Below are 26,348 nucleotides of genomic sequence, written 5' to 3' on the forward strand. Positions count from 1 at the left end.
TGTGGCAATGCTGTAGACAGCCCAACGAATGCCGAACGTCACTTGTTCATATCATCAAACATGGTTGTTATGTTTATGTATGGAGAATGATTGGGGTAATGAAGAATTTAATCTTGCAACATATATAGACGTAAGTGTACAATTTTTACACGTGACCCCCAAATCTTAACTCCACATATGTTACCAGGACTGCATATTTAGCGAGTATAAGAAGTAGGAAAGGAATTGGAGACATTCTCTGTGTTGTACCCATCCTTTCTGAACTGGACACATCCTCCCCTCTGGCACAGGTTGACTAGCGTTGTCGATCACCAATGGGTATGCAGTGTTTCCAACCTTCTTCACTGAAAAATACCTAGTACGACTAACATTTCATTAAAATACCTAGTACGATGAACCATCCAGGGATAGCCCCTAAAACCATTCAATAGCCCCACGAACCATGTACGGCAAGGTGAGCTTAGGTAAGTCAAACATAGTTAAAATTGTTAATCAACGCCGTGCAACTTCACGATGCATTCTGCACACGTCATCCTTTCGCAAGTTCGTACTGAAAAATGATGCACATTAACATGCACATTCACGTACGTTCTGGAACGTTTACACAGTTACAAAACTGCGTGGTTGGAAACACTGACCGGGGGTTACGTCATCAAATGCACAGAACATCTGATTCACGTAGTGAAAGGTAATGGAGGCAAGAGCTTTTGTGCATCGCAGAGACATTAATGTCGAAAAATACATGATTTACCGGCCGAAGGGAGAAAAGAATTCCATGATCTTTCTAAAGTCTACAGAAACTCAGTTCCATACGTACTTTCTCCTGTAAAATTGAAGAAATAAGTTTCCCGAAGATTAAAATTTTACCAAGTGGATCAAAACTACATTCCCGAACTTCTCCAACACACTATTGATGCTGCCGCCATTTGCTTTCTGCACGAGAGCACAATGTTCCGTGTGTTAGATGACGTAAACCCCGAAGTCTGTGTTTCAAACCACACCGTGTTTTCGCTATAAGATGATGTGTCGAGGATGCGTTGTGAAGTTGTTGCCGGGTCTGGAAGATGCAGTGGAATTTGTAATTCAACACGGAATCTTGAAGAAAGAAGTGGAATGCAGAACCTGGAAAGTTAAAATTCAAAAGAATTCTGTGTATTTTCTTTCATCGAGAAAAACCGATGTTGTCCATATATGCTAAATTGAACAAAATGAGTGCTAATGGAACCTAACCTAACCTCGTGGGCATACCTCGTCCCAGTGATTGTTCGTAGGGCTAACGTCAATGGGTTTTTGGGGCTATCGTCAATGGTTTGTGGGGCTACCTGTGGATGGTGTTTTGAGCCAACGTCAATGGTTTAATAATTACTCTTTATGTCAAAAAATGATTTTTTTTCGTGAAAATTTCAAATCCGGGCACGAAAGTAGGTATTTTTTATGAACAAGGTTGCAACAGTGCATGCACACTCCAAATCGACAAAACAGTGGAACAACGTGCAATGAACGAGTACGCTATCGCCATATTGTGTGTGGAAATAAGGAAGAACAGAAGTCAGTACTCAAAGTAAGAAATATGTATTATTTTCGTTAAAAATTCATTATTTCACCTAAAGAAATGTTCCGCAATGCAGAACAGTACGTTAGCAATGTAAAAAAGTGTGAAATAAAGGATTTATAGGTGTCTCACCTTTACGAAAGTAGTACCAAGTTCCAACTATTTTTTGCTATACACTTTCCTATTTGGGAGAACCTTAAATTCAAGAAGTTCCCTTATATTTCATTTTCAGTTATATCTTACTGAAAATACCAAAATATAACTTCGTAAATACATCTTAATTTACAGACATGTGATCGCTCTGCCCTTGTACATACTTAGTTTTCTTGCATTATGTACAAACTCAAACGCAAAATTCTAGCTGGATATTAAATTTCGTACGTACCACACAGTAACTGTAATGTAATGAAATAATAACACCAGTATTGCAATAATGCCACAAATAGAGTGCGTACCGAAATGCTTCCCATACTTGATCACTCGGGCGAAAACGAATTCCATGTTATAACAGCATGACATGCATCATAAACTAAGTGTGACTTATCCGAATAATGTAAACATTATTTGTGAAATAACATTAAGCTTGAAATTCATATCATAAACAAAATCCGCAATGAAAGTGCCGAATGTTGCCGATAGCTGACAACTACAACAAATCGATCTCATCATTACAAATAATATAATATGAAACAATTCGTATTTACTATTTTCGAAAACTACATACGTAAAATATATTTACACCGAGACATGCGTAATGGTAACAAATTACTATTTTCTGTAAAGTTGACGTGCCGACCAGCAGTGAAAACCCTGCATACCCCGCAGTGACGTTCTAAAATGTCATCGTCAGCTGATCTTGATCATAATAATTTTCTACAGTTAAACAATACACCAACCTGTTATTATCCGTCAGAAATAACGTCAGCAATTACATATCATGTTCCCTCTTAACAGGCCTTTTACAACCACCACATTACAAGACACTAAGAAGCACAGGCTCTACATATCCAGGTGCCATGTGTAGACAGAGAAGAGGTGTGAAATCGTTTTAAGTCTCCCATTGGGTGATACATTACACGTGATCGTCGTCATGACAACGGGATTAATCGCAAGTTCCGAAGATAATGTGACCTTCAGAATTATCCACATACTGTTTTTATATTCTCATAGTTTAATGATCATTTTTCTGGATATATTACTCTGAATTCTCTGTAAATACAAAGATTGAAAGCCTGATGAACGTTTCCTGCCGAACTGGAGCAGTGGCGTATTAACGACCTTCTCTCGTGGGTCACATATAACACAGGGCCGCAAATTAAATTCAATTTAATGTTTGTTTTTTTTAATAGGTGAACTTTATTATTTGCGCCATGCTGATCACGAATATGAAATTCGTTTTTCTCTATCACGCAAGGTTTTCTTACAAATCAAATTTCAAAATTTGGGCTTTGTCCAATATTGCATACTGTTTTATTATAATTTTTCTTTTCTTCAATCAGAATAAGTAGCTTATCACACTAAACGCATCAACATGTTTATTTTAAAATGAATATAGACAGACACAAAGGACCCATATAATATAGAAAACGACATATAGCAGTATATAATATACACACAAGAAAATCATTACACAATACATATTTTTCAGTTCTGTTTAGCACGCTTTCTTCTGTAAGCTTTCCTAACTTTCTTGTGATTTTCTCCTGGCGTTTCTCTGTACAATGCCCAACAGTAGTCAGCCATGATGCTAACACTCCAATGTCCTTGATACCTTTTCTCCATATCCCTCATGTTCTGATGGAACCGTTCGCCTTGTTCCTCACTTAATTGACCGAGATTTTGTGGAAAGTTATCAAGGTGTGAATGCAAAAAATGTAATTTGTGATTCATGTTACAACCCAGCTCTTGAAATTTAAGTAACATATTCTCAACAACTTCTCTGTAATCAGGACTTTTGTGGTTCCCCAAGAAGTTCAACACTACACTTTTAAATGCTATCCAAGCATCTCTTTCAGCTACAGTCATTGTTTCCTCGAAGTCTTTATCATTCATTAATTTCCTAATGTCTGGTCCAACAAAAACACCTTCTTTCACTTTGCCGTACGACAGGGATGGAAATTTGTTGCATATGAACTGGAAACATGTCCTTCCTTGTTAAGTGCCTTCACAAATTGTTTAATCAGCCCTAATTTGATATGAAGAGGGGGAAGTACAACTTTCTCAGGACTGACTAAATGTTGTTTTACGATGTTCTTTGAACCCGGGTTCAACGTTTTCCGCATTGGCCATTCTTTTCTTTCCCAGTGGTAATTTCGTGCCCTACTATCCCACTCACACATGTAACATGGCATTTTCGTATATCCACATTGTAGTCCAGGTAAAATGATCAAAACTTTAAGATCACCATGGTCCTCATATTTAATTTTATTAAGAACAAGTTGCATATTGCTGAAGGTTTCTTTTAGTGACACAGAATGAGCAATAGGAACTGAGGGGAACGTATTTCCATTATGTAACAAAACAAATTTTAAACTTGTTTTATTCCAGTCAATGAATAGCCTCCAATCAGTTGAAAGACAAGGAAAATTTAACTTATTCAGCAAACCGGACACGTCACAAGAAAACACGAGAGAATCTTGTTCCGAGAAATAAGGTACAAACTCATTTTCTCGGTGTCTGTACCAGGAAAATGTTGTTCCACAAGCCAGCAAGTCTTTTCGTTAAGTCTGGAACCAAGAAGCTCAGCTGATTCTTTAGATAAATTTAGGTCTCTAACTAAATCATTGAGTTCGCTTTGAGTGAACGGTATAGGGTCACGAGATCCGTGAGGGGTGTCATAAATGTCATCTTCCATTTCACTTCCTTCCACTGAATCACTTAGTGAACCAGGATCACTTACACACTCAAGACTTGATGGAGGTGTCGGTACAGGCAAGTCTGGACCGTGCAACACAGGTCTCATTGCAGATGGAATATTAGGATACACTATCCTCTTCTTGTTTCTAATATTTCGACCTACAATTTCACAGGAACAGAAGTAACAATCATTGCTGTGATCCTGAGGCTCCCTCCACACCATGGGTATTGCAAATGGCATAGATGGCAGCTTTCCCGTGCTCCAGTTTCGTAAAGATTCCACACTTGATCTACATACCTTGTGTGGGGCCCACGATTTATCTTGATCTCCTAGTTTCATTTTAAAGTATGCGTAATACGCTCTTCTTGCAAAATCTGTAATTTCCTGTCTCTGTACCCGGGGAAAAAATTCACCCCAGATGTAGCAAAACACATCTGGGCTATTCAGACTAGGGATGGCCAGATCCGGATCCTGGCGGATACGAAATCCGGATCCGGTTGGTTCCGGATCCTAAGGATCCGGATCCTAAAATTTTTCGGATCCGGATCCAGAACTTTCGGATCCGGATCCGTTTTGCCATCCCACATGCGCTTCTTTGGAAAGTAAGAATGTGCTTATAACATATTGTTACCTGCTAATATACATATATATGTAATACATATAATATACATACACATATATATATATAGTGTGTGTGCGCGCGTGCGCGATTTGTAATTAATTAATACACTTACAAGGGAGGTCTAAGTCTCCCCCTCCGATTTCCATTAAACTTGGCAGGTGTATAGAGGCCCCCCCTCAAATGTCAAGATGAGGAGAAATTGAAGTGGGGATCTGACCCCGAAACCACGTAAATATGACATAGGAAGAAACAGGTGGCATAGGATCTCTCTATACAAGTGTCAAATTTCATGGTAATCGGAGGGGGGACACAGGGGTCACATGATCCCCACGTCAATTTGTCCTCATCTTGACATTTGAGGCGGGCTTTGCCCCCTAAAACAGTTTTTTAGCCGAAACAAAAAAAAAAACGTATTTCTTCCTTTGGGCCCCTCTATACACCTGCGAAGTTTCATGAAAATCGGAGGGGGGCACAGGGGTCATATCCTTACTTCAATTTGTCCTCATCTTGACATTTGAGGGGATTTTGCCCCCTAAAACAGTTTTTAGCTGAAACAAAAAAAACACGTAATTCTTCCTTTTGGCCCCTCTATACACCTGCCACGTTTCATGGAAATCGGAGGGGAACACAGGGGTCAGATCCCCACTTCAATTTGTCCTCATCTTGACATTTGAGAGGAGGTTGCCCCCTAGAACAAATTTTTTGCAGAAACAAAAAAAAACGTATTTCTTCATTTGGGCCCGTTTATACACACACCTGCCAAGTTTCATGGAAATCGGAGGGGGACACAGGGGTCAGATCCCCACTTCAATTTGTCCTCATCTTGACAATTGAGTGGGTTTCGCCCTGTAAAACCGTTTTTAGCTGAAACAAAGAAAACACGTATTTCTTCCTTTGGGCCCCACTATACACCTGCCAAGTTTCATGGAAATCGGAGGGGGACACATAAGTCAAATGCCCACTTAAATTTGTCCTCATATTGACATTTGAGGGGGGGGTAGCCCCCTAAAACCGTTTTTTAGCTGAAACAAAAAAAAACACGTATTTCTTCATTTGGGCCCGTTTATACACACACCTGCCAAGTATCATGGAAATCGGAGGGGGACACAGGGGTCAGATCCTCACTTCTATTTGTCCTCATCTTGACATTTGAGGAGGTTTTGCACCCTAAAACAGTTTTTTTAGCTGAAACAAAGAAACACGTAATTCTTCCTTTGGGCCCCACTATACTGCCAAGTTTCATGGAAATCGGAGGGGGACACTTAGATAACCTCCCTTGTTAGTCTTACACTTTGTAATTATTTAACACTGCATATATTATAATGTTTTATTTTAATTTGTAAAACTGTAACTGTAGAACAATTGTATAATTTTTGTATAACATTTCTATCTTGTTATATGTGTTAAAGGTTTCATCCTGGAATGGAATGTCTCACATTCATAGGCGCCGACTCCATGGGGCTTAGGGGGGCTCGAGCCCCCCCAATGTTAATGATGAGGGGGCAGAGCCCCCCCAATAATTTTGCTTAAGAGGATTTAATGTATTATTTTTCTTCTCTTGTAAAGTTTACTCTGAATTGTGCCACATGAACTTAGACTTAAATACACATTTGAAATGTTCTCTAGACCATCAACTTTGGGGGCTGAGACCGCTAAACCATCAACTTTGGGGGGACTATGACCGGAGACAGCAAAACACACGACTTATTACTATGTACTAAGTATATAATTATTATTTACTATTATATTAATCAGAGACATAATGAATTTAGCCAACGACTGGTTAAAGACTGTTTGGGAATCCCCTAAAAAGAATGCAAATATTTAGGAATATTATTGATGTGAATGAGACTGCGACCACTTTCCCCTCGTCGGTGGACACTGAGAACCTCCAGTATGCAACAGATCTTAAGGAACTATGAAAACCTTCTCAATTTTCTTGAGAAATTTTCTGAAGAAGATTCTACTGACGCAGCATCAAAATGTGCTGGATACCTGAAGACAATGCTTCACTTCAAGACATTTTTCTTTCTTTCCCTCTACTGCCATGTGATGGGTCCAATAGAAGAGCCCCCCCAGTCTCCACGCATTGGTGCTACAGAAGTGGAATCAAAACTAAAATGCTTGACTGACATCTTTCAAGAAAAGCGAATGTGTTTTGAGCAGTTCTGGCAGAAATGCACAGAGGGCAAACCCAGCCTCATTGATGAGCCAGAATTGCCACGGCAACATCACGTCTCTAAGAAACTTGAAAATCCCGATGCTGCCAAACATCACAAGTTCTACACTCCAAAATAGTATTATAAATCAATATACACTGACGTGTGTGACACAGCAAAATCATGTGTTAAACAAGGACATGAATCTACAGGACTACAAAAAGTAACAACCGTAGATAAAGAATGCATCTCAGCTGTGAACAGTTGCACAACACACTTTCAGCAAACGCGAGAATTCTTTCGCCAAGATTTGGATGCCGATAGGCTCTCTTTTCACATGTCCATGCTTGATGATATCGCCAAACAGAAGAAAGTGGTTCTAACTACCATGCGTGACATAAGGAAGTTTCTTTTGGAAGACAGCACCCTCCAGGAGCCAAATTCATGATGGTCCTCCGCACTGTGCCAGTGACGACAGCCACAGCCGAAAGATCATTCAGTGCTATTAGCCGACTAAAGACATATTTGAGATCTACAATGAGGCAGAAGAGACTAAGCAGCTTAGCGGTACTCCACATACATCAAACTGTGCTTGATAATTTGTACCCGAGACCGCTCGTTAATGAGTTCATAAAACAATAACCCACTGCGTAAAGCAACTTTTGCTTTATTTTGAAATCATGTTCATATGTTTTTGTTGTGTATGTTACTTTATATCTTAGTGTACATGCTATTTTTTTTATTATTGCAAAATTAAATTTAAAAAGTAAAATTTTGTAACAAGAACAAAAAAGTAAAATATTGTAGCAAGAACAACAAAGTAAAACTATTTTCCTGCGATTTGTGTTAGCATTTATGTAAATAATGAAATAAAACTGTTAAATATTCGTTATTTTATGGGTTATTTGAAACCCATCACATGTCTGTTGCGGACATTAAAACACACCCATGCCCTCGCCGGGACTCGAACCCGAGACCTCCCGATCAAACCGAGTTGAGTCGACCACCCAACACGCTCGGTTACCGAGGCCGGCATAAAACTGTTAGGTTGGTCTCTTAATGTAAATACATACTTTTCAATAAAAATGTTAATTGTTATCTAAAAAACAAATGAGCAGACACAAAAGACATGTTACATTTCATTTGCATGAGGAATATAATAGCTGCTTCAAAACTCCTATACGAAGACGTAATTTTTATTTTTAAAAAAGGGAGGGAGTGAGTCATTCATTCATTTATTTCAGTGATCAGAGCCCCCCCCAATAATTTTGACAAGTTGGCGCCCCTGCTCACATTTATGTGTGTTTTCATTTCCAATACATTCGAATGAATACATATTCGTTTCAATAGCATTTACAAAATCACCTCTGACATTTGTGCACGAGTGTGTTAGCCGATGCGTAGCAAAGTATTTTAGGAACAACACTTGAAAAAAATTCTTGTAGGATTAACGAAAAATTTCTTTGTAATCGAAGATCATAATACCTTTTAAGGTGTGGTAATATTATAATGGGATTGAGATACGAAATTTTCGGATCCGGAACTCTCGGATCCGGATCGAGATCCGTAACTTTTGGATCCGGATCTGGATCCGAATGGATCCGGATTTTTCGGATCCGGATCCGTTTGGCCATCCCTAATTCAGACAACCACGAGATGCCATGGCCACACCACAGTAATGTACCACACTGAACAACCAAATGTTAATGTAGATCAACGTATCTTACATGCCACCATGGAAGCAAATTAGGACTTTTGACAGTTACATATAAAATTAATTTCAAATGACATATCAATGTTTTACATAATATTATTTTCAGCATTTAGGCAAGACACATATTAATTAATTTAAATAAAACAAAACTTCTCTGTATTTAAAGCTTATCCGTCTTTATTACTTGTTGAATAATTTTGAAACGTACCAGTGACATCTAGCGACAATCACTTCAATTGCACCGAAACGTGCATACCACCAACCACATAAATCGTGAATTGTAAAAAATTCTTGCGTCATGTGAGAAAACTAATGCCAGTTTCAGCATCAGCAAGTTCAAATACATGTAAAACACCCTAAATTATAACAACAACAGAACCAATGCGGCCCTGTGTAATGAGATAACTTTTACGTTGATAAATTATTTATTGCTGAATAGCAGTAGCGGCGATTGAGTGCAAAAACTGGGGAGGAGAGAGGGGCAAGGACAGTTTACGGGTGACGAATCAAACACAATGATAGATTCATGCCTAAAAGTACCGTAACATTTGAGTTGATTTGGGTAGAGATATGCTGTATAAGACACCAATATCTTACATATAAAATACATTTTCTAAATTATTGAGGGAACACGCCCTTCGCCCGTCCACCTGCTAACGACTCCCGTGTTCATGTCTGACTAAGGTTAAAACCTGAGCATGGACGTCCGGAAGGGAAGCAAGCGGGGCCACGGCTCCCCATGGAAAATGAATGTCAAGCTTACCAACCTAAAATTATATATTTCACATGCAAGTTAATTTCAGTCAAAGTAATTTATGTTAATTATTATAAGGCGTTGCAGGACCATGATAACTTCAAAATGAAAGAGTGATTTCTTTTAGGGAAACTATTATTATAGAAAAACTCCTGGGGACGTCCATGAATCTGGGACCTCTAGTTTCTCTGGCCGTAATTATTCTCATTAATTTTTCACTAATTTAATTATTGCACTTGTCTTAACCCAAAACTGCAATTAAAATAGATGAAAATTAATTGCATTATGAAATCAAAATTTCAGTAAAGTTATGGGGTGCCAAAGACAGTTTGCATATCATTGGGCGTGTACATACTGCGCCGAATACGGTTACAGGGGTAAATAAGAAAAGAGTAGGTATTGGTTGCAAGTACGTATATATTTAGTACAATTGCATTTTATAAAGTAACGTTGGGAATATTTAAGGTAAAAATATATCCTGTATTTCAATTAACAGTTGGGCTGAAAAGTTCGTAGGCTAACATAGTAAAAAATATTTTTTTGATAAAATTCGATTTTATTATTCAATATAGTTGCCTTCGAGGGCGATACAACGATTATAGCGGTCATACAATTTTTCGATGCCATTTTTATAGTACGATTTCTCTTTAGCCTCAAAATAGGCCTCAGTTTCGGCGATTACCTCTTCATCAGTGCTAAATTTCTTTCCAGCGAGCATTCTCTTAAGGTCTGCAAACAGGAAAAAGTCACTGGGGGCCAGATCTGGAGAATATGGTGGATGGGGAAGCAATTTTATTACGGTTGAATATCGCTAAACATTGCTCCGAATCATCAAAACGTTGTTGCTTTTGATCGATTGTGAGCACGCGCGGCACCCATTTTGCACACAGCTTTCGCATGTTCAAATATTCATGCACAATATGTCCAACACGTTCCTTTGATATTTTTAAAGTCTCAGCTATCTCGATCAACTTCACTTTACGATCATTTAAAATTATTTTGTGGACTTTTTTGATGTTTTCGTCGGTAACAGCCTCTTTGGGGCGTCCACTGCGTGCATCGTCTTCGATGCTCATTTCGCCTCGTTTAAATTTAGCAAACCACTTCTCAACGGTTGATTTTCCTGGTGCAGAGTCCGAATAATGTTTATCAAGCCAAGCCTTGGCTTCAACAGTATTTTTTTTCGCCAAAAAGCAATGCTTTATTAACACACGAAATTCTTTTTTATCCATTTTTTCACAATAACAAAAGCTGCTTCACTCACAATGCTATATCTCACGAACTAATTATCCGGCAGCTGTGAATTTTATACACGTATCTTTTGAAGGTTAGTACTAAGTAAAAATCACATGGATTTAATTCTAGTAACGCCATCTATGAGTCAGCCTAAGAACTTTTCAGCCCAACTGTTAGTTCTCCTGTTCCACCTCAAGAAACGTGATTCTCAATGGTTGAGAGAACGTCTTACTCTCTTTCAACGCCCACAGTTACATCATTCCTGATAAAACATTCAATGGTATCAGCATAATTCAATGTACCAGTAGATATATGAACTACACTATATACTCACATTTCCATTTTTCTAATGTTAAAAAACAAACAATACGATGTCGATTGCACTGTTCCCTAATATTATAGGATTTGTTTTCGCATACGAACGCAAAGTTTGTCGCGGCATACTTTATCAGTGCCTCCTGCTTTCTTTAAAAAGTAGGTCAGTGTCCCATATTTGCTATCGGAGCTGTTACATGCTGTCAAAGTGCTGCATTTCGAGATATGGCATGTCCTTGTGTCAGTTGCGTAACGATAGGCGGTGCAAAAGTAATCTTTTTTTTCCTAATATTTTTCCGGCACTGAAGATAACTTGCTGTTATTGTTGTTTCTGTAGTGTCAAAATTGTTACTATTCCAATGTCGAGATATTGAGACGCATTTCCACCCAAGGTGAAATGTATGGAGATTCGCAGGGGCGGCGCCAGGGGGGCGCGAAGGGGTGCTAAATTTTATTCCGCACCCCCTCAGCACCCCCAGATGATTAATCCTGGCCCCGCCATTGAGAGATTGATCCTTGAGAAAGGTTGTCACAAATTGTTGAAGGCTCGTTCTTGGCATTAAGTTTCTAATTCCCAAAACTACTTGCTATCAAATGAAATCAAGGAAAGTTCGATATTTTTATGTATAATACTGAACGATACGTATTGAATACAATTGACTTGAACAGTATAATTACCTGCCTCCGTGAGGGAGTGGCCAGCGCTACGAAGCCAGAGGTTCGAACCCTAACCAGGCATGGAAGTGTCATTGTGTTTGTCCCATCATCCATTTCTCAGTTCGTCTTCGTCGTCGCGATTAACCCGAGAGGTAGAAAACCTACGTCAAATAGAAACAGAATAGTACAATTGCATTCTGTGCTTAGATTTTCCTGTGAAAACTGTCAACCCACAACACTCTCAACATCGCCCTACTGCTTCGATATTATTATTATTACCCTCATCTCCTGTATTTGACTCCTTTAACGTGAACGTTAATTTTCTATGTTTTGGACGTAGTTTATGAAAGATGCAGCAGCTCTGCTAAACGAAACATGTGGATTTGTAGCTATTGTGTTGGGATGAAACTTCCTAAATTGTACGGCGATTGACTGAACAGCTGTCTCTTGCTTCCTACTTCCAACGGAAAATTCCACTACGAACAGGAAGGTTGAGTCCTGATCTCCATTTTCAATGTTAAGTAAAACCACGTCTTTCCGTTCTTTCGAAAGAGACTGTGTCATGTTATCTGCCCTTCATTCAATCCCACGTTCTGTAAAACATATCGGGGGAAACGAATTCTTCCTTTGATAACGAGGAGAAAACAAGTAAGGATGTAAAGACTGAGGAAGTTATCATTTAAAGGTTCATTTCAATTTTGTTTTAAGAGCACTTCATGCACACATAGGCTAATCTGAATTGGACATGCAGTTTGAAGTGAGATCGTTGGCTGCGGCCTGGATCATGGATGTGTTTCACAGGACAAATTTAAAACATAACACTAACAATTACCAGAAACTCGTATAAATATAAGTACGGACGGTAGCAGCTGGTTGATATTTACGATGCCAAACAAAAAAACGCGAAAAACAGGATAATCAAAGCAGGATATTGCTTTGGAGTTTGAACGGCATTTCTTCTTGATTGCCATGCCATTCTAGCCGCCTGCATTCCAGTGGCAATGCTTAGCGACTTACGGAATCATCGAACTGGCATGCAAGCAATATTCCCTCATAAGGCTTTCCCATTCTGAGGCAATGCACACATTTGTATTTTCCACACACGTTTGGTTAAGCAACAAATGTTTCAGTCTAAGACGCTCCAGACGTTACTTTTCATTAAGCAATTTCGTTTGAATTGAATTTTCGTCTTAAGTTCACTTTATGCACAGAAAGGCTAATCGGAAATGGACCTACAGTTTAAAGTGTGATCTGACTACGTGTCTCCACCTAGAATCGAACCCGGAACCCCTTCATTACAAAGCGATAACGTTACCGCACTACGTGGAGACCCTTCAATTTTTTTGTAGAATAATCCTTGATTGTATATTCGTTTCACCTAAACTCATAGAATACACTTACAATACACCACAACATCAAGGACGTATTTAGGGGGTCCAGGGGGTCCGGACCCCCCCCCCCCGAAAGATTTATCAAGTATTAAAATTAAATAATGAAAAATATATTCGTTTAGCCGTTGTTATATAAATTCCTCTGAACTTTTTGTAAGACAAGGATTATATTGGAATCATACGGCTTTGAAGGACACGAAGGACGTATTTAGGGGGTCCGGACCCCCCTCCACACACACACACACAAATACCCGAAAGTCTTATTAAGTACGAAAATTAAATAATGAAAATATACTCGTCTAGCATTTGTTGTATAATTTCCTTTGAACATATTGGAAAACAAGGATTATATTGGGATCATGCGGCTTTGATTTGATTGATTGATTGATTTGGTGTTTTAGTGCACTTTATGCACAGTAAGGCTAATCGGGTCCGAACCTACAGTTTAAAGTAGGATCCGAACCACTATATGCCTCCACCGGGCATCGAACCCGGGACCATACGGCTTTGAATGACATTACATAGATGATTTATGTACACTATTACTCAAAATAATATGCATAATATTTTAATCAGAAACTTACTTTTCTCCAACTACATGAACATCATTTTTGTTATTCGATAAATATTCAATTATTCATCTATTTGACATTAATTTCATTGCCAGGGCACTTGTTTTTATGTAAGTTATTCCGATCTTAACTACAGGTAAGCTACGTATGAATATGCGCTGTTATATCTCTTTTCTTATACAGTCTTTGGACCTAATCGTGTGATAATTATATAATTTTAGTTTTTGTATTGTAATTAGTATTAATTTGATTTAATATAATTACTTTAATTTAAATATTATTATTATATTTTATTATTATTATTATTATATTATTCCTGAGACACTTGGTTTGGACCCCCCCCAAAACATATTCCTAGATACGGGCCTGCACAACACATACAATAAACTTACAAGTTTTGCATGTGATTATATAAGGTTGCATATTTGCTTATTGAGGTTAATCGAAACGAAGAGGATAAATTATGACTTCATAAAATAAATGAAACAACAAGAGAAACATCCATTCAGGGATTAGAACTCATAATTTTCGGCGTCTAGATCCTGAGTCGACCAATGCGTTTCGTCGTCGACGTTACTTGGCCACAGTGGCGTGGCCAGGATATTCGAAAGGGGGGAGGGGGTATGTATACATTTTTTTAGTAGCCGGTCCATATTTTGCTTCCTTCATTTGACGTTCTTCTTTTTAGGAATACTGAGCCAAAGGGGATTAAGACCCCCCTCATCCCTCTTTGGCACGCCACTGCTTAGTCATGTCAATAAATACACTGATGGTTAAGCATATAACATGAATACACACACACAATGGAAAGGTGACGATTTTAGAGGCTACAGAGTCAATTGCAAAACATGTGGGTGCCCGCAGAATTAAAATATTTGTGTCATTGTCTTTTCATGAGAAATTATTGAACTTTTTAGATGATTTTTTTCGCAAATGCCGCTTGAATATTTCATCTTAATGAAAATCAATGTTAGCACTACAACGATGTTTGGTCGATGCCAGCGAAGCCGTTTTCGAAACTTTCTGTCCTTCCAAAAAAACCGCTATGGTATTCAACATTATGAAAAATTACATCTGATTGCAACTAATGAAATAAACACATTCAATTCGAAATGTATTCCTATTATCACTATTATTTCCTTGGGAAGCCTCTTGCGGGCATTTTGGAAATGGGACATAAAGTTCCTCCCATCCCCCCCCCCCCCCACCAAAAAAAAAAAATCGGTGCCGACAGGCTAGTGACATTTCTCAACCTGGTGATGATGATGCCAATGTCTTCATACCAATTTTGTTGATTTACTTGTGTTCTACATAAATTATTATGGTTATCAGCTAATGAAATAACCGGCAAAGGTAAGAATATATTTAAAACAACAAACAACGCAGACATATTTCGTAGAAATTTAAGCGAAGAAAGCGAGATCAGATCATGAATCCGGTCTCTGGCACACCAATTTCTACGAAGCAGGAGCGTATTTTATAGGCTAGCTAAGCTATCTACGAAGCCTGAAGTCTAGAGAATAATATACACGGGAAAAATCGATCAGAAATTGTTAATAATATTATTCATATCAGTGAGATGATGATGATGCTGATCCTAGAGTTGAAAACCTGATTTCCTATGAGTTGGCAACCTGATTTCTTATGAGTTGGCAACCTGATTTCTTATATGAGTTGGCAACCTGATTTCTTATATGAGTTGGCAACCTGATTTCTTATGAGTTGGCAACCTGATTTCTTATATGAGTTGGCAACCTGATTTCTTATGAGTTGGCAACCTGATTTCTTATATGAGTTGGCAACCTGATTTCTTATGAGTTGGCAACCTGATTTCTTATGAGTTGGCAACCTGATTTCTTATGAGTTGGCAACCTGATTCCTTTTATGAGTTGGCAACCTGATTTCTTAGGAGTTTGTAAATTTATTTCTATTCATAGCCTAGGACCACTTGACATTGTGAGATTGCCCACATCTTGGACTCAGTATACGCTACTGCTACGAAGTATATCTCGTGTGTGTGTGTGTATGTGTGTGTGTGTGTGTGTGGTGGGTGTGTTTGTGAGTGTCAGTTCATAACGCAACGCAGACTTTTTTGAAATATTACTAAAAATAAAACATAGAATCTTATTTTTTGTGTGAACTATCAGTATTTTAGTATATTTTCCTATGAAAGAAAAATAATCTACTGTGGATGTTTCTGAGAGCCGAGCCGCACACATCGCAGGCAGATGGTTAACGCTCTCGCCTTTGGTGCGAACGGTTCATGTTCGATTCCCGGTGCGACCAACCAAAGTTTCGGCGTTGACCCAGCGACGTGAGAACAATTGAGGAGGCCCTGGTTCTTAGAGGGTTGTTGCGCTAAGAAGTTTAATTTATATTTACACATTTGACACGGCTTGGTACACATAATTTCGTTCCCTGATGATAATATAATAAAAATAATCGGCGCTTGATAATTGCTCCTATGGTTTAACATGGTGACAATGAGACAGCTGGGGGATGCTTTGAGAAAACTTTGCTAGCTCTGGGGATGCATACCCATCACTTTGAGCACCGATAATAATAATTAATAAATAATAATTAATAATACTAATTCAAATAATTACATTAGACAAGTAGATACAATCTCATTAACCCATTAATTATAAACTTTATTATTATTGTTGTTAATATTGCTAATATTATTATCGTTAATATTGTTCTGCGTCTTGCATATTTGTGTATTAGGTTGCATACTGTGCTCAGCACTTACAATAGACAATTATTTTTATTATTACATGTGAGACCCTTGGTTCTAACCTGATGAAAGGGGATGGGTAGATGAGTTCTCTCGTGTCGAAGCCGTTGTGAATCAGAAAGCATTAAGAATCTTCTCGTGTAACAAACACGTTATTTTGACGTAATTATAGAGAATAGAGAAAATTGAGCTACATGTCTGAATGCGATGGAATTTTGGAAGATTTTTAACGTGATGCAAACGAAATCCAAAAAGCACATTTCCTACCCAATCACATCCAGCCACGAGAGCCACCTGTGTCTATTGTCGGAACCCAATCTGCAGTATATCCTATTCTTAGCTCGTGTCGTTGACTCTTGGGGCCAAGGTATCAGGCACAACCATAGCCAGCCTGAGCATCTTAGCATTATGTGCCACGAGGAATAACTTAGAAATCTGTAGGTTAATTTCAGCAGCCAGAGGAAATTCTGGATAAGCAGAAATGAATGAAGAAATATATGTATCATCTGATAAATATTATAAACATTGATGAATTAATTTGTGCATTATATTTATGAAATTGCAGCATGGAAATTCGCAATCAAGTCAGACTTGTTTGCAAAGAAACTAAACGGAATTCCATAAATTCCACATGTCTGTTTCTGGGTTATTTTCGCACTTTCAAGCAGATATTTTATTTTGCTAGAGCTGTTCCAACTTGTTCCTCAAGGTTTATCCGGAATCTGGTATTCTATGCATTGGCACTCATAATTTGCATTCTTTCCTCTATTACGCAAGGCCACTGATCACCTGATATGATATGGCGCTTTCTCTTGCATATACTTCTGTGATAGTGTGTGTGTGGGTGGGTGGGGGGTAGAAGGTGACTCTCATGAAGAGAGCACATATAATCCTATCCAGGAGAACTTACCTACTGAGAGGACATTGACATTCCCCTGTCCAGGTTTCAGAGACATAAGTATAACTTATATGTGTGCGTGCTGCAAGTTCCTTAAACGTGAGGAGCATGGTTTATTGTCTATATTGCCCAGACTTAGTGTTACGGCTATTAATTGAACACAGAGATGGCAAAATTGCAGGAAGGTTCGGCCCACGGCACTTATCACCCGAGGGAGCTACTTGCCAAAATTAGTAGAAAGATGAAACGAAATCTAGATACGATATACAGGAAACGAAAGGCAGAAAGAGAAACATAACGATGAAGAAAAAAGGGGTAAATAGAAGAATATAAGATAATGAATGAAGGAAGCCAAATAGACACAACGTAGACCGGGTAAAAAATGCTATATTTGAGTAGGAACTAGGGAAGTAATAGTATTCCTCAGTACAGAGGGAAAGGATCACGTGATTCCTCTTGATATTTTACATATCTACGTATCTAGAACTCTTGTGCCCTCTCCCCGTTTCGCAGTTAACGATCTCACATGTTCGCTGTGGATTATTTTCAATGGCAGAAGTTAACGTTGGAATTTCAGACAACAATTTGTTTACGTGTGCAAAATACCAAGTCATAATAAATTAGAAGAACAATTCGTGGAATTTGCCTCCTGCAGTCCCATTCCACGCTGCAGTATCTTCAAGTGCAGTATTTCGTTAGTGTCATTTATCGTCGCATCTTCTTTTTTTTAACTAACCAACACGCAATATGTCGCATGCATGCTATAATATTGATATTTAAATTCTTTTCTCTCTCTCTCTATGTTTTATTTACTTTCTCTCAATTTATTTCAGTCTCACTTCCTCTTCTTTCTTTTTATCTATCTGTCTCTCTCGACATCCTTCTACCTCTTTCTGTCTCTCTTTCTTTTTATCTCTCTCCCTCTCGATATCCTTCTACATCTTCCTGTCTCTTTCGATATCCTTTTACAAATTTCTGTCTCTTTCTCTTTATCTATCTGTCTCTCTCGACATTCTTCTACCCCCTTCTGTCTCTCTTTCTTTTTATCTATCTGTCTCTCTCCATATATTTCTACCTCTTTCTGTCTCTCTTTCCCTTTATCCATCTGTCTCTCTCGACAACCTTCTACCCCTTTCTGTCTCTCATTCTCTTTATCAATCGGTCTCTCTCGACATCCTTCTACCCCTTTCTGTCTCTCTTTCTCTTTATCTATCTGTCTCTCTCGATATATTTCTACCTCTTTCTGTCTCTCTTTCCCTTTATCCATCTGTCTCTCTCGACAACCTTCTACCCCTTTCTGTCTCTCTTTCTCTTTATCAATCGGTCTCTCTCGACATCCTTCTACCCCTTTCTGTCTCTCTTTCTCTTTATCTATCTGTCTCTCTCGATATATTTCTACCTCTTTCTGTCTCTCTTTCCCTTTATCCATCTGTCCCTCTCGACAACCTTCTACCCCTTTCTGTCTCTCTTTCTCTTTATCAATCGGTCTCTCTCGACATCCTTCTACCCCTTTCTGTATCTCTTTCTTTTTATCTATCTGTCTCTCTCGATATCCTTCTACCTCTTTCTGTCTCTCTTTCCCTTTATCCATCTGTCTCTCTCGACAACCTTCTACCCCTTTCTGTCTCTCTTTCTCTTTATCAATCGGTCTCTCTCGACATCCTTCTACCCCTTTCTGTCTCTCTTTCTCTTTATCTATCTGTCTCTCTCGACAACCTTCTACCTCTTTCTGTCTCTCTTTCTTTTTATCTATCTGTCTCGCGATATCCTTCTACATCTTCCTGTCTCTCTTTCTCTTTATCTATATCTGTCTCTCTCGATATCCTTTTACCTCTTTCTGTCTCTCTTTCTCTTTATCTATCTGTCTCTCTCGATATCCTTCTACCTCTTCCTGTCTCTCTTTCTCTTTATCTATATCTGTCTCTCTCGATATCCTTCTACCTCTTTCTGTCCTCTTTCTTTTTATCTATCTGTCTCTCTCGATATCCTTCTACCTCTTTCTGTATCTCTTTCTCTTTATCTATCTGTCTCTCTCGATATCCTTCTACATCTTCCTGTCTCTCTTTCTCTTTATCTATATCTGTCTCTCTCGATATCCTTCTACCTCTTTCTGTATCTCTTTCTTTTTATCTATCTGTCTCGCGATATCCTTCTACATCTTCCTGTCTCTCTTTCTCTTTATCTATATCTGTCTCTCTCGATATCCTTTTACCTCTTTCTGTCTCTCTTTCTCTTTATCTATCTGTCTCTCTCGATATCCTTCTACCTCTTCCTGTCTCTCTTTCTCTTTATCTATATCTGTCTCTCTCGATATCCTTCTACCTCTTTCTGTCCTCTTTCTTTTTATCTATCTGTCTCTCTCGATATCCTTCTACCTCTTTCTGTATCTCTTTCTCTTTATCTATCTGTCTCTCTCGATATCCTTCTACATCTTCCTGTCTCTCTTTCTCTTTATCTATATCTGTCTCTCTCGATATCCTTCTACCTCTTTCTGTCTCTCTTTCTCTTTATCTATCTGTCTCTCTCGATATCCTTCTACCTCTTTCTGTATCTCTTTCTCTTTATCTATCTGTCTCTCTCGATATCCTTCTACCTCTTCCTGTCTCTCTTTCTTTTTATCTATATCTGTCTCTCTCGATATCCTTCTACCTCTTCCTGTCTCTCTTGCTCTTTATCTATCTGTCTCTCTCGATATCCTTCTACCTCTTCCTGTCTCTCTTTATCTATCTGTCTCTCTCGATATATTTCTACCTCTTTCTGTCTCTCTTTCCCTTTATCCATCTGTCTCTCTCGACAACCTTCTACCCCTTTCTGTCTCTCTTTCTCTTTATCAATCGGTCTCTCTCGACATCCTTCTACCCCTTTCTGTCTCTCTTTCTCTTTATCTATCTGTCTCTCTCGATATATTTCTACCTCTTTCTGTCTCTCTTTCCCTTTATCCATCTGTCTCTCTCGACAACCTTCTACCCCTTTCTGTCTCTCTTTCTCTTTATCAATCGGTCTCTCTCGACATCCTTCTACCCCTTTCAGTCTCTCTTTCTTTTTATCTATCTGTCTCTCTCGATATCCTTCTACCTCTTTCTGTCTCTCTTTCTCTTTATCTATCTGTCTCTCTCCGTATCTTTCTACCTCTTTCTGTCTCTCTTTCATTTTATCTATCTGTCTCTCTCGATATCCTTATACCTCTTTCTGTCTCTCTTTCTTTTTATCTCTGTCCGTCTCGATATCCTTCTACATCTTCCTGTCTCTTTCGATATCCTTTTACAAATTTCTGTCCTCTTTCTTTTTATCTATCTGTCTCTCTCCATATCCTTCTACCTTTTTCTGTCTCTCTCTCCTTTTATCTATCTGACTCTCTCGATATCCTTCTACCCCTTTCTGCCTCTGTTTCTTTTTATGCATCTGTCTCTCTCGATAACCTTCTGCCTCTTTCTGCCTCGCATCCCCACAAGGGGAGAGCTCGGAAATTGCAAATGGAGAAACCGATCAATGCCCTTCTATGCGCGCCAACACATTATTCTTATCATGGGAAAGAATGGAATGGGGGGTAATCTGCTGTCTCGGCAAGCGAAAACAGACAGGTAAGAGAGTTTTGGCTGGCCTTTGTTTTGCGTGCTTTGCTCCCTGCGTCGTGTCCGTCATGTGAAGAATATGTGAAGTTTTGTGAGTGTATGTGCGAACTTGACGGTTCGCTGACACTATCGCGTTGTGAAAGAAGGTGACTCTTTTTCTATTTCGTTAGATGATTGTTTTCATTAACGACTTGCATAAACCACACGAGTTAAGCATGTCTCAGGTGGTAAAGACGCCAGAAAAAGTTAATGGAGGTACTACAACGAAATATAATTTGCTGCCAAATGCCATAGGTAAAAGTTCATCAAATTTGCAAATCTTGTGTGTGTGTTCTTATTGATTTCCCAATCATCAATTCCTTTTAAGCATCATTCATCCTCATAATCGCGATTAGCCTGAAAACGACGAAAAGCAATGTAAAATTTGAATACAAAAAAATCCCATGCCGTAATATAACTGGAAAGATAAATGTTTCAAGGTTGCAACACCCTTTAGATTAGTTTTAACTATCTAATTCACTGCCTGGAAAGTTATTTACAACTGAAGATTTACAGCAAAACGTGAGCGTATATCCGCACTGAGCACCACCCGCAGTTACTGCCCACAGTTAATTTCTAACCATATCTCCAGTACGGAAAAAACATGTCATTCATCCAATTTTATGGAGTAACATATAGTTAAAAATACTGAAATCTACAAGGCTTATTCTTATCAGAGTTATGTATCAGCGGGAACTTTGTAATTTTACACCAACGTCCAAAAGATACGTTACGTCTTGCATTTATAGTTAACCATTAAATTCTGATTATGTGTTTTGTAATTTTTACTTTTTCCCTTGCTTCTCTTCTACTAGTTCCTATTTGCTTTCTGAAAATCTTCATCTAAAGACTCTTGGAAATATTAGTTGGCAGTATTCAGGTTTAACTTTAATCTTCATTGTTCATATTTTTTTAAAAATATATATGAAAGAGAAAACAAAGAGTTCAATTCCATTTTGCTTCTAATTTATGTTTTTTGACGAAATTGTAAGGTGATGATTATCATTTTTTTAAAAAAAAAATTATTTGATTTATTTTACTTCTTTACTACTTTCTTTTGCCTTTTTTGGCTAATTTGCGAAGATGGGAATGAGGGATGATATGATAAAATTGATTAATGGACACAGAAACATCCATGGCCAGGCCAGGATTCGAACCCAGGACCAGTAGTGTCGATTCGTGACTCATTTAAAATAAATTATATTTGAATTGTAGTGAAATAACAGAAGTAGCTATTACGCGGGGGTTAATCGTAATTGGACTTAGTTTGACCGTGCGTATCCCTTCCAAAAATCGAAGCATATCATATATATATACACACACACACACATACCCACACCATTCTTTCATGGTGTAGTTGTAACGTCGTCATCTTGTAATCAAGGGATCCTGGGTTCGATACCCGATGGAGGCAGTTAGTGGTTCGGATCCAACTTTAAACTGTAGGTCCAGCTCCAGTTAGCCTTTCTGTGCATAAAGTAGAATTTGAAAACAAAACTTGAGCACGTACCCGAAAAATCTGACGTTGAGACATTTTCAAAAAAACGACTTGTACCAGCTGAACCCTCCCCGTGTACACTTCCGGAGCAGTCACGTTGCCAAAATTAACTGGCGAGAGTCTCGACGCTTCCACGTGAACCACTCTCCGTTCCGCTCTCTCTCATCTTCCATCGCCACGACCCCGCAACCGAGAGTGCTAAATAATCAAACAGCAGTAATCGAAAGTGCCAATAAAACGAACGCAGCACAAAAGAAGCGAGGAAAATCTTCTGCAACGGTGATTGAACCGAGAACCCTCTCGGTCTACTTTTCATCGCGCTTTTAAAAAAACTTACTCTCTCTGTCTCTGAAGAAGCACTGCGTGCATGAACTAAAATTAAAGGCAGAGTTCCGGAATGCACATGAGTAAGGGCGTCTTGGCTCTCATTCTATTTGGCGATGTTTCAATTCGTTGCCGGCAACAAGGCAGCACCGACGAGCAGCGGATTTTTGAACTCCAAAATTAGCGACGTCTTCTTCCTGCCCAAGACGCCCTGCCAACTGACATCGAGTATCGAAGCAGGTGCGAGCGACCGAGGAAGGGGACGGGGTGTGGTGGGACAATAAGAATAACTTATAATAATAATAATTATTGTTGTTGTTGTTTATAGACGAAAGGAACTCTTATTGTGGTGCGGTGTGTGACAAATGGTGCTATGAGTTATAGCTGAAGGATACAATTACAGTGAAGATGTTGAACGTGAGTACTTTGCTAGCAACATTGATCTATATTTTTAATAACCTAATAGTTGTAAAGAAAAATGGAAACACAAGTAGCTAACCTAAACACAATATCTTTTCCGATTTTTGGTTTCGCCTGGTTTTGGCCAGTGGAGCAAACTGGATCTTTGGGAAAAAATTACGCTGCAACAGATGCTGAAACAAACGCATTTTAGTAGAAGAATGTAAATATATAAGATTATAGTGAAATAAGCTTTCCTGGCGGTGAATAATGAAGAGGTGTTCTCGGGATATGAACCAGGTGATTTCCGGATAGTCTTCCGAGCTTTCAAGAGCTAATGTCACTCTCATCTTCATTTTCAAACAACTTTAATCCCTGAAGATGAGAATGACATTAGCTCTCGGAAGCTCGGAAGATCATCCGGAAATCAACTGGTTCATATCACGAGAACACCTCTTGAAGATTATAGTGCTTTGAGTGGAAATATGATATCGTGGGATCCATATGCAGGTTCTTCATCACTTACACATATAGCCTATGGATATGTTGAAATCATGGAGTGAGAAAAGCAGATAAGTGAAGAAAAATAGGCATCTCATATTTCAGTCTCAACAGAGACTTACTTCATGATAAGCTTTGTTGTGGCCTTAGTTCTCAGTTCTCTGTTCTCAGCATCAGTGGCTCATTTGAATTTTACATACTTGAGGCATTTCATTGCACTTCTATGCATTATAAGATCCAGTCTTGAAACTGAAGAAAGCATGCGTAGATTGTGACAATATTACATTGTAGAAAGTTGACTGGAAACATGAATCGTGAACAAAGTAATTTTAATGGTTCATTTTTAAGAATATATTTGTGATGCACACAACTGCAAGTTATAATCATTATCAATCTACAAAATAAATTATTAAATTTGAAAGTTTTTCTAGCGTGTGTGTGTCTTAATATTCCACGCGGTTACTAACGCCATCCTTATTTATCAGTCTAGCGACAATAGAGAGAAGTAACGAATAGTTAAATTTTAACGGTAGCCATTTGTAAATTTTACTGCAATTTCTAACAGTGTAGGTCTGTAACAAATAATGTAATGGGAGAATTATTTTTTCCTTTCCAATACCTCATTTTTTTAAAACTGTTTTCTCGTGTTCCATATCGGTTACGGTAAAGTCACAAAGATCGTTATATTTTTGTTCCCTTTTGGGAAATAGCACTGGTTCTAATTGAAATCATATCCACACTTTCATTATTTGTTATTTCATTTTAGATCCATGTATAATTCTACCTATCTCACAAATGCATTTAATAAATTTCTGATTTCGGCTTCGGTTACTGAGATACGCCAATCAGTAAAAATGAAATACAAATGCTATTGATCTGTCGGTAGCATATCACAGGCACTGTCAGAATTAGAACGATGGCATTTATGTTGACAGAAAGATCTGGAAGATACTACATAAATTATCTTGACAAGTCCGTGTGAATGATGGTGCAAAATAACAATGTGTCATTTCGGATGCACTTCTTCATAAGGGATGAGACTCTTGATTTATTGGTTTTGTGTATTTTACTTCGCTTCTCTACCACTTTTGGCTAATCGTGAGGATGCTTTGACTCAGTAGGCTACCATACTTACTCTGTAAGAGTAGCAGCATATTGACTTGGTAGATACAAGTATATTACATATGTTGCTGCTTCATGTTCAAGAATGCTAGTAGTAAGCCAATGATAACAGACTAATAAAACCTTCGTTCTTGTTTTTGAAATATTTTCAATATTTGTTCTTGGGACATTTGTTTCTATGGAATCTGCACATATATGATTATATATATTACTATTCAATCAGGCTTTCTCTGTATTTTTTCGGACTAATAAACCTATCAGGTATTTACATGGTATAAAATATCTACATTTATCTTTGCGAATGATTGACTGTGCCTTACATATGAGACATAGCCTCTTAATCTTTCATCGTTGAAACATGACACATGACAAGATACGAGACATCAGAACCAATAATATACATCATCATAATGTAATGTGAAATCACATCATTCATAATATTTTCATGTTTGCTTGTATGTGGAAACAATGGTGAATTTTCTACAAACAAATTCAACAACCTTTTCGTTGAAGAAGTTTAATAGATAGCAACACCGTATGTTTCATCTTTTCGAAGTATTTTACATCTGTGTGTGTTTTTAAGTATCAAATTGTCGTTACACCCCAAACATTCAAACCAGATATTTAATTTAGTGAAATTATCTTAACTTTTTGTTGACTTAGTCGAGCTACCACATTGAAGAACGTGCTTCAGAGAGGAATAACGGTACTTGTGTCTTCGTTAGTGGAACATGTCCAATGTCACCAGACTCGTTCTTACGTGGTTTATTTCTGTTTCCCGGACCGCCTTCTGATACCAAATAGCGATGGTAGCAACAGAAGACGAGAGAAGGAGACTTCCAGACTTAGCGAGACGAGACCAAGAACGAGACAGCTGTAAAATCGAGAACTATGTGTGATGTTTGAAAAATTTACCTGAACCAAAGTTGTCTTCCGACATGCGAAGCAAATATCTCTAGGCCTAGCTGTTCTTTTTCTTGTGAAGAAATAACCCATTTTATTTATAATACTTAATACTTGCAAGTTCAAGTCAGTAATGTCCATTGTGAACTTGTGCTGCTAGGTTGCATACATGGTCAGGACAAACATCCCGTTGTATCGATTGATTGACTTATTTGGATTATTTTACTTTGCTTTTCTGCCACTTTTGGCTAATCGCGAAGATGAGAATAAGTAATAATATGATGAAATTGATGAAAGAACACTTACAAAGAACACTCATTCGCACCCGGAACCTGGCTATCCTCCTCTTAAATCCTAGCCTACATGCATTCACAATCACACAAACACCCGACATGCTTCTATGTCGAAATTTCCCATGTAAGAGACACTTATCTGTCAAATTTCTGGGGACGATATAAACAACGAAATCTCGTCGTTCCTGACTTATTTACTTTTTGATTTGATTTGATTTGAACTTGAACTGTCG

General features: G+C 38.3%; 2 protein-coding genes across 4 annotated transcripts in view; one reads left to right on the forward strand and one right to left on the reverse strand.

Moving 5' to 3' along the window:
* The window catches only part of LOC146001559 (uncharacterized protein KIAA0513), a 33,159-nt gene extending 30,555 nt beyond the window's left edge, over positions 1–2,604 (reverse strand). Inside the window, exon 1 of the mRNA XM_083139032.1 lies at positions 2,449–2,604. The gene's annotated coding sequence lies outside the window, so the exon portion shown is untranslated. The remainder of the gene's footprint in view (positions 1–2,448) is intronic.
* Positions 2,605–23,139: 20,535 nt separating this feature from the next.
* The window catches only part of LUBEL (Linear Ubiquitin E3 ligase), a 104,509-nt gene continuing 101,300 nt past the window's right edge, over positions 23,140–26,348 (forward strand). For all 3 annotated transcript variants that reach the window (XM_083139033.1, XM_083139036.1, XM_083139034.1), the window contains exon 1: positions 23,140–23,314. In XM_083139033.1, the coding sequence (XP_082995159.1) occupies positions 23,306–23,314 (9 nt within the window). In that variant the 5' untranslated portion in view covers positions 23,140–23,305. The remainder of the gene's footprint in view (positions 23,315–26,348) is intronic.

This window comes from Lepisma saccharinum, chromosome 17 (genome assembly GCF_977018435.1).
Source record: "Lepisma saccharinum chromosome 17, izLepSacc3.1, whole genome shotgun sequence".
Lineage (NCBI taxonomy): Eukaryota > Metazoa > Arthropoda > Insecta > Zygentoma > Lepismatidae > Lepisma > Lepisma saccharinum.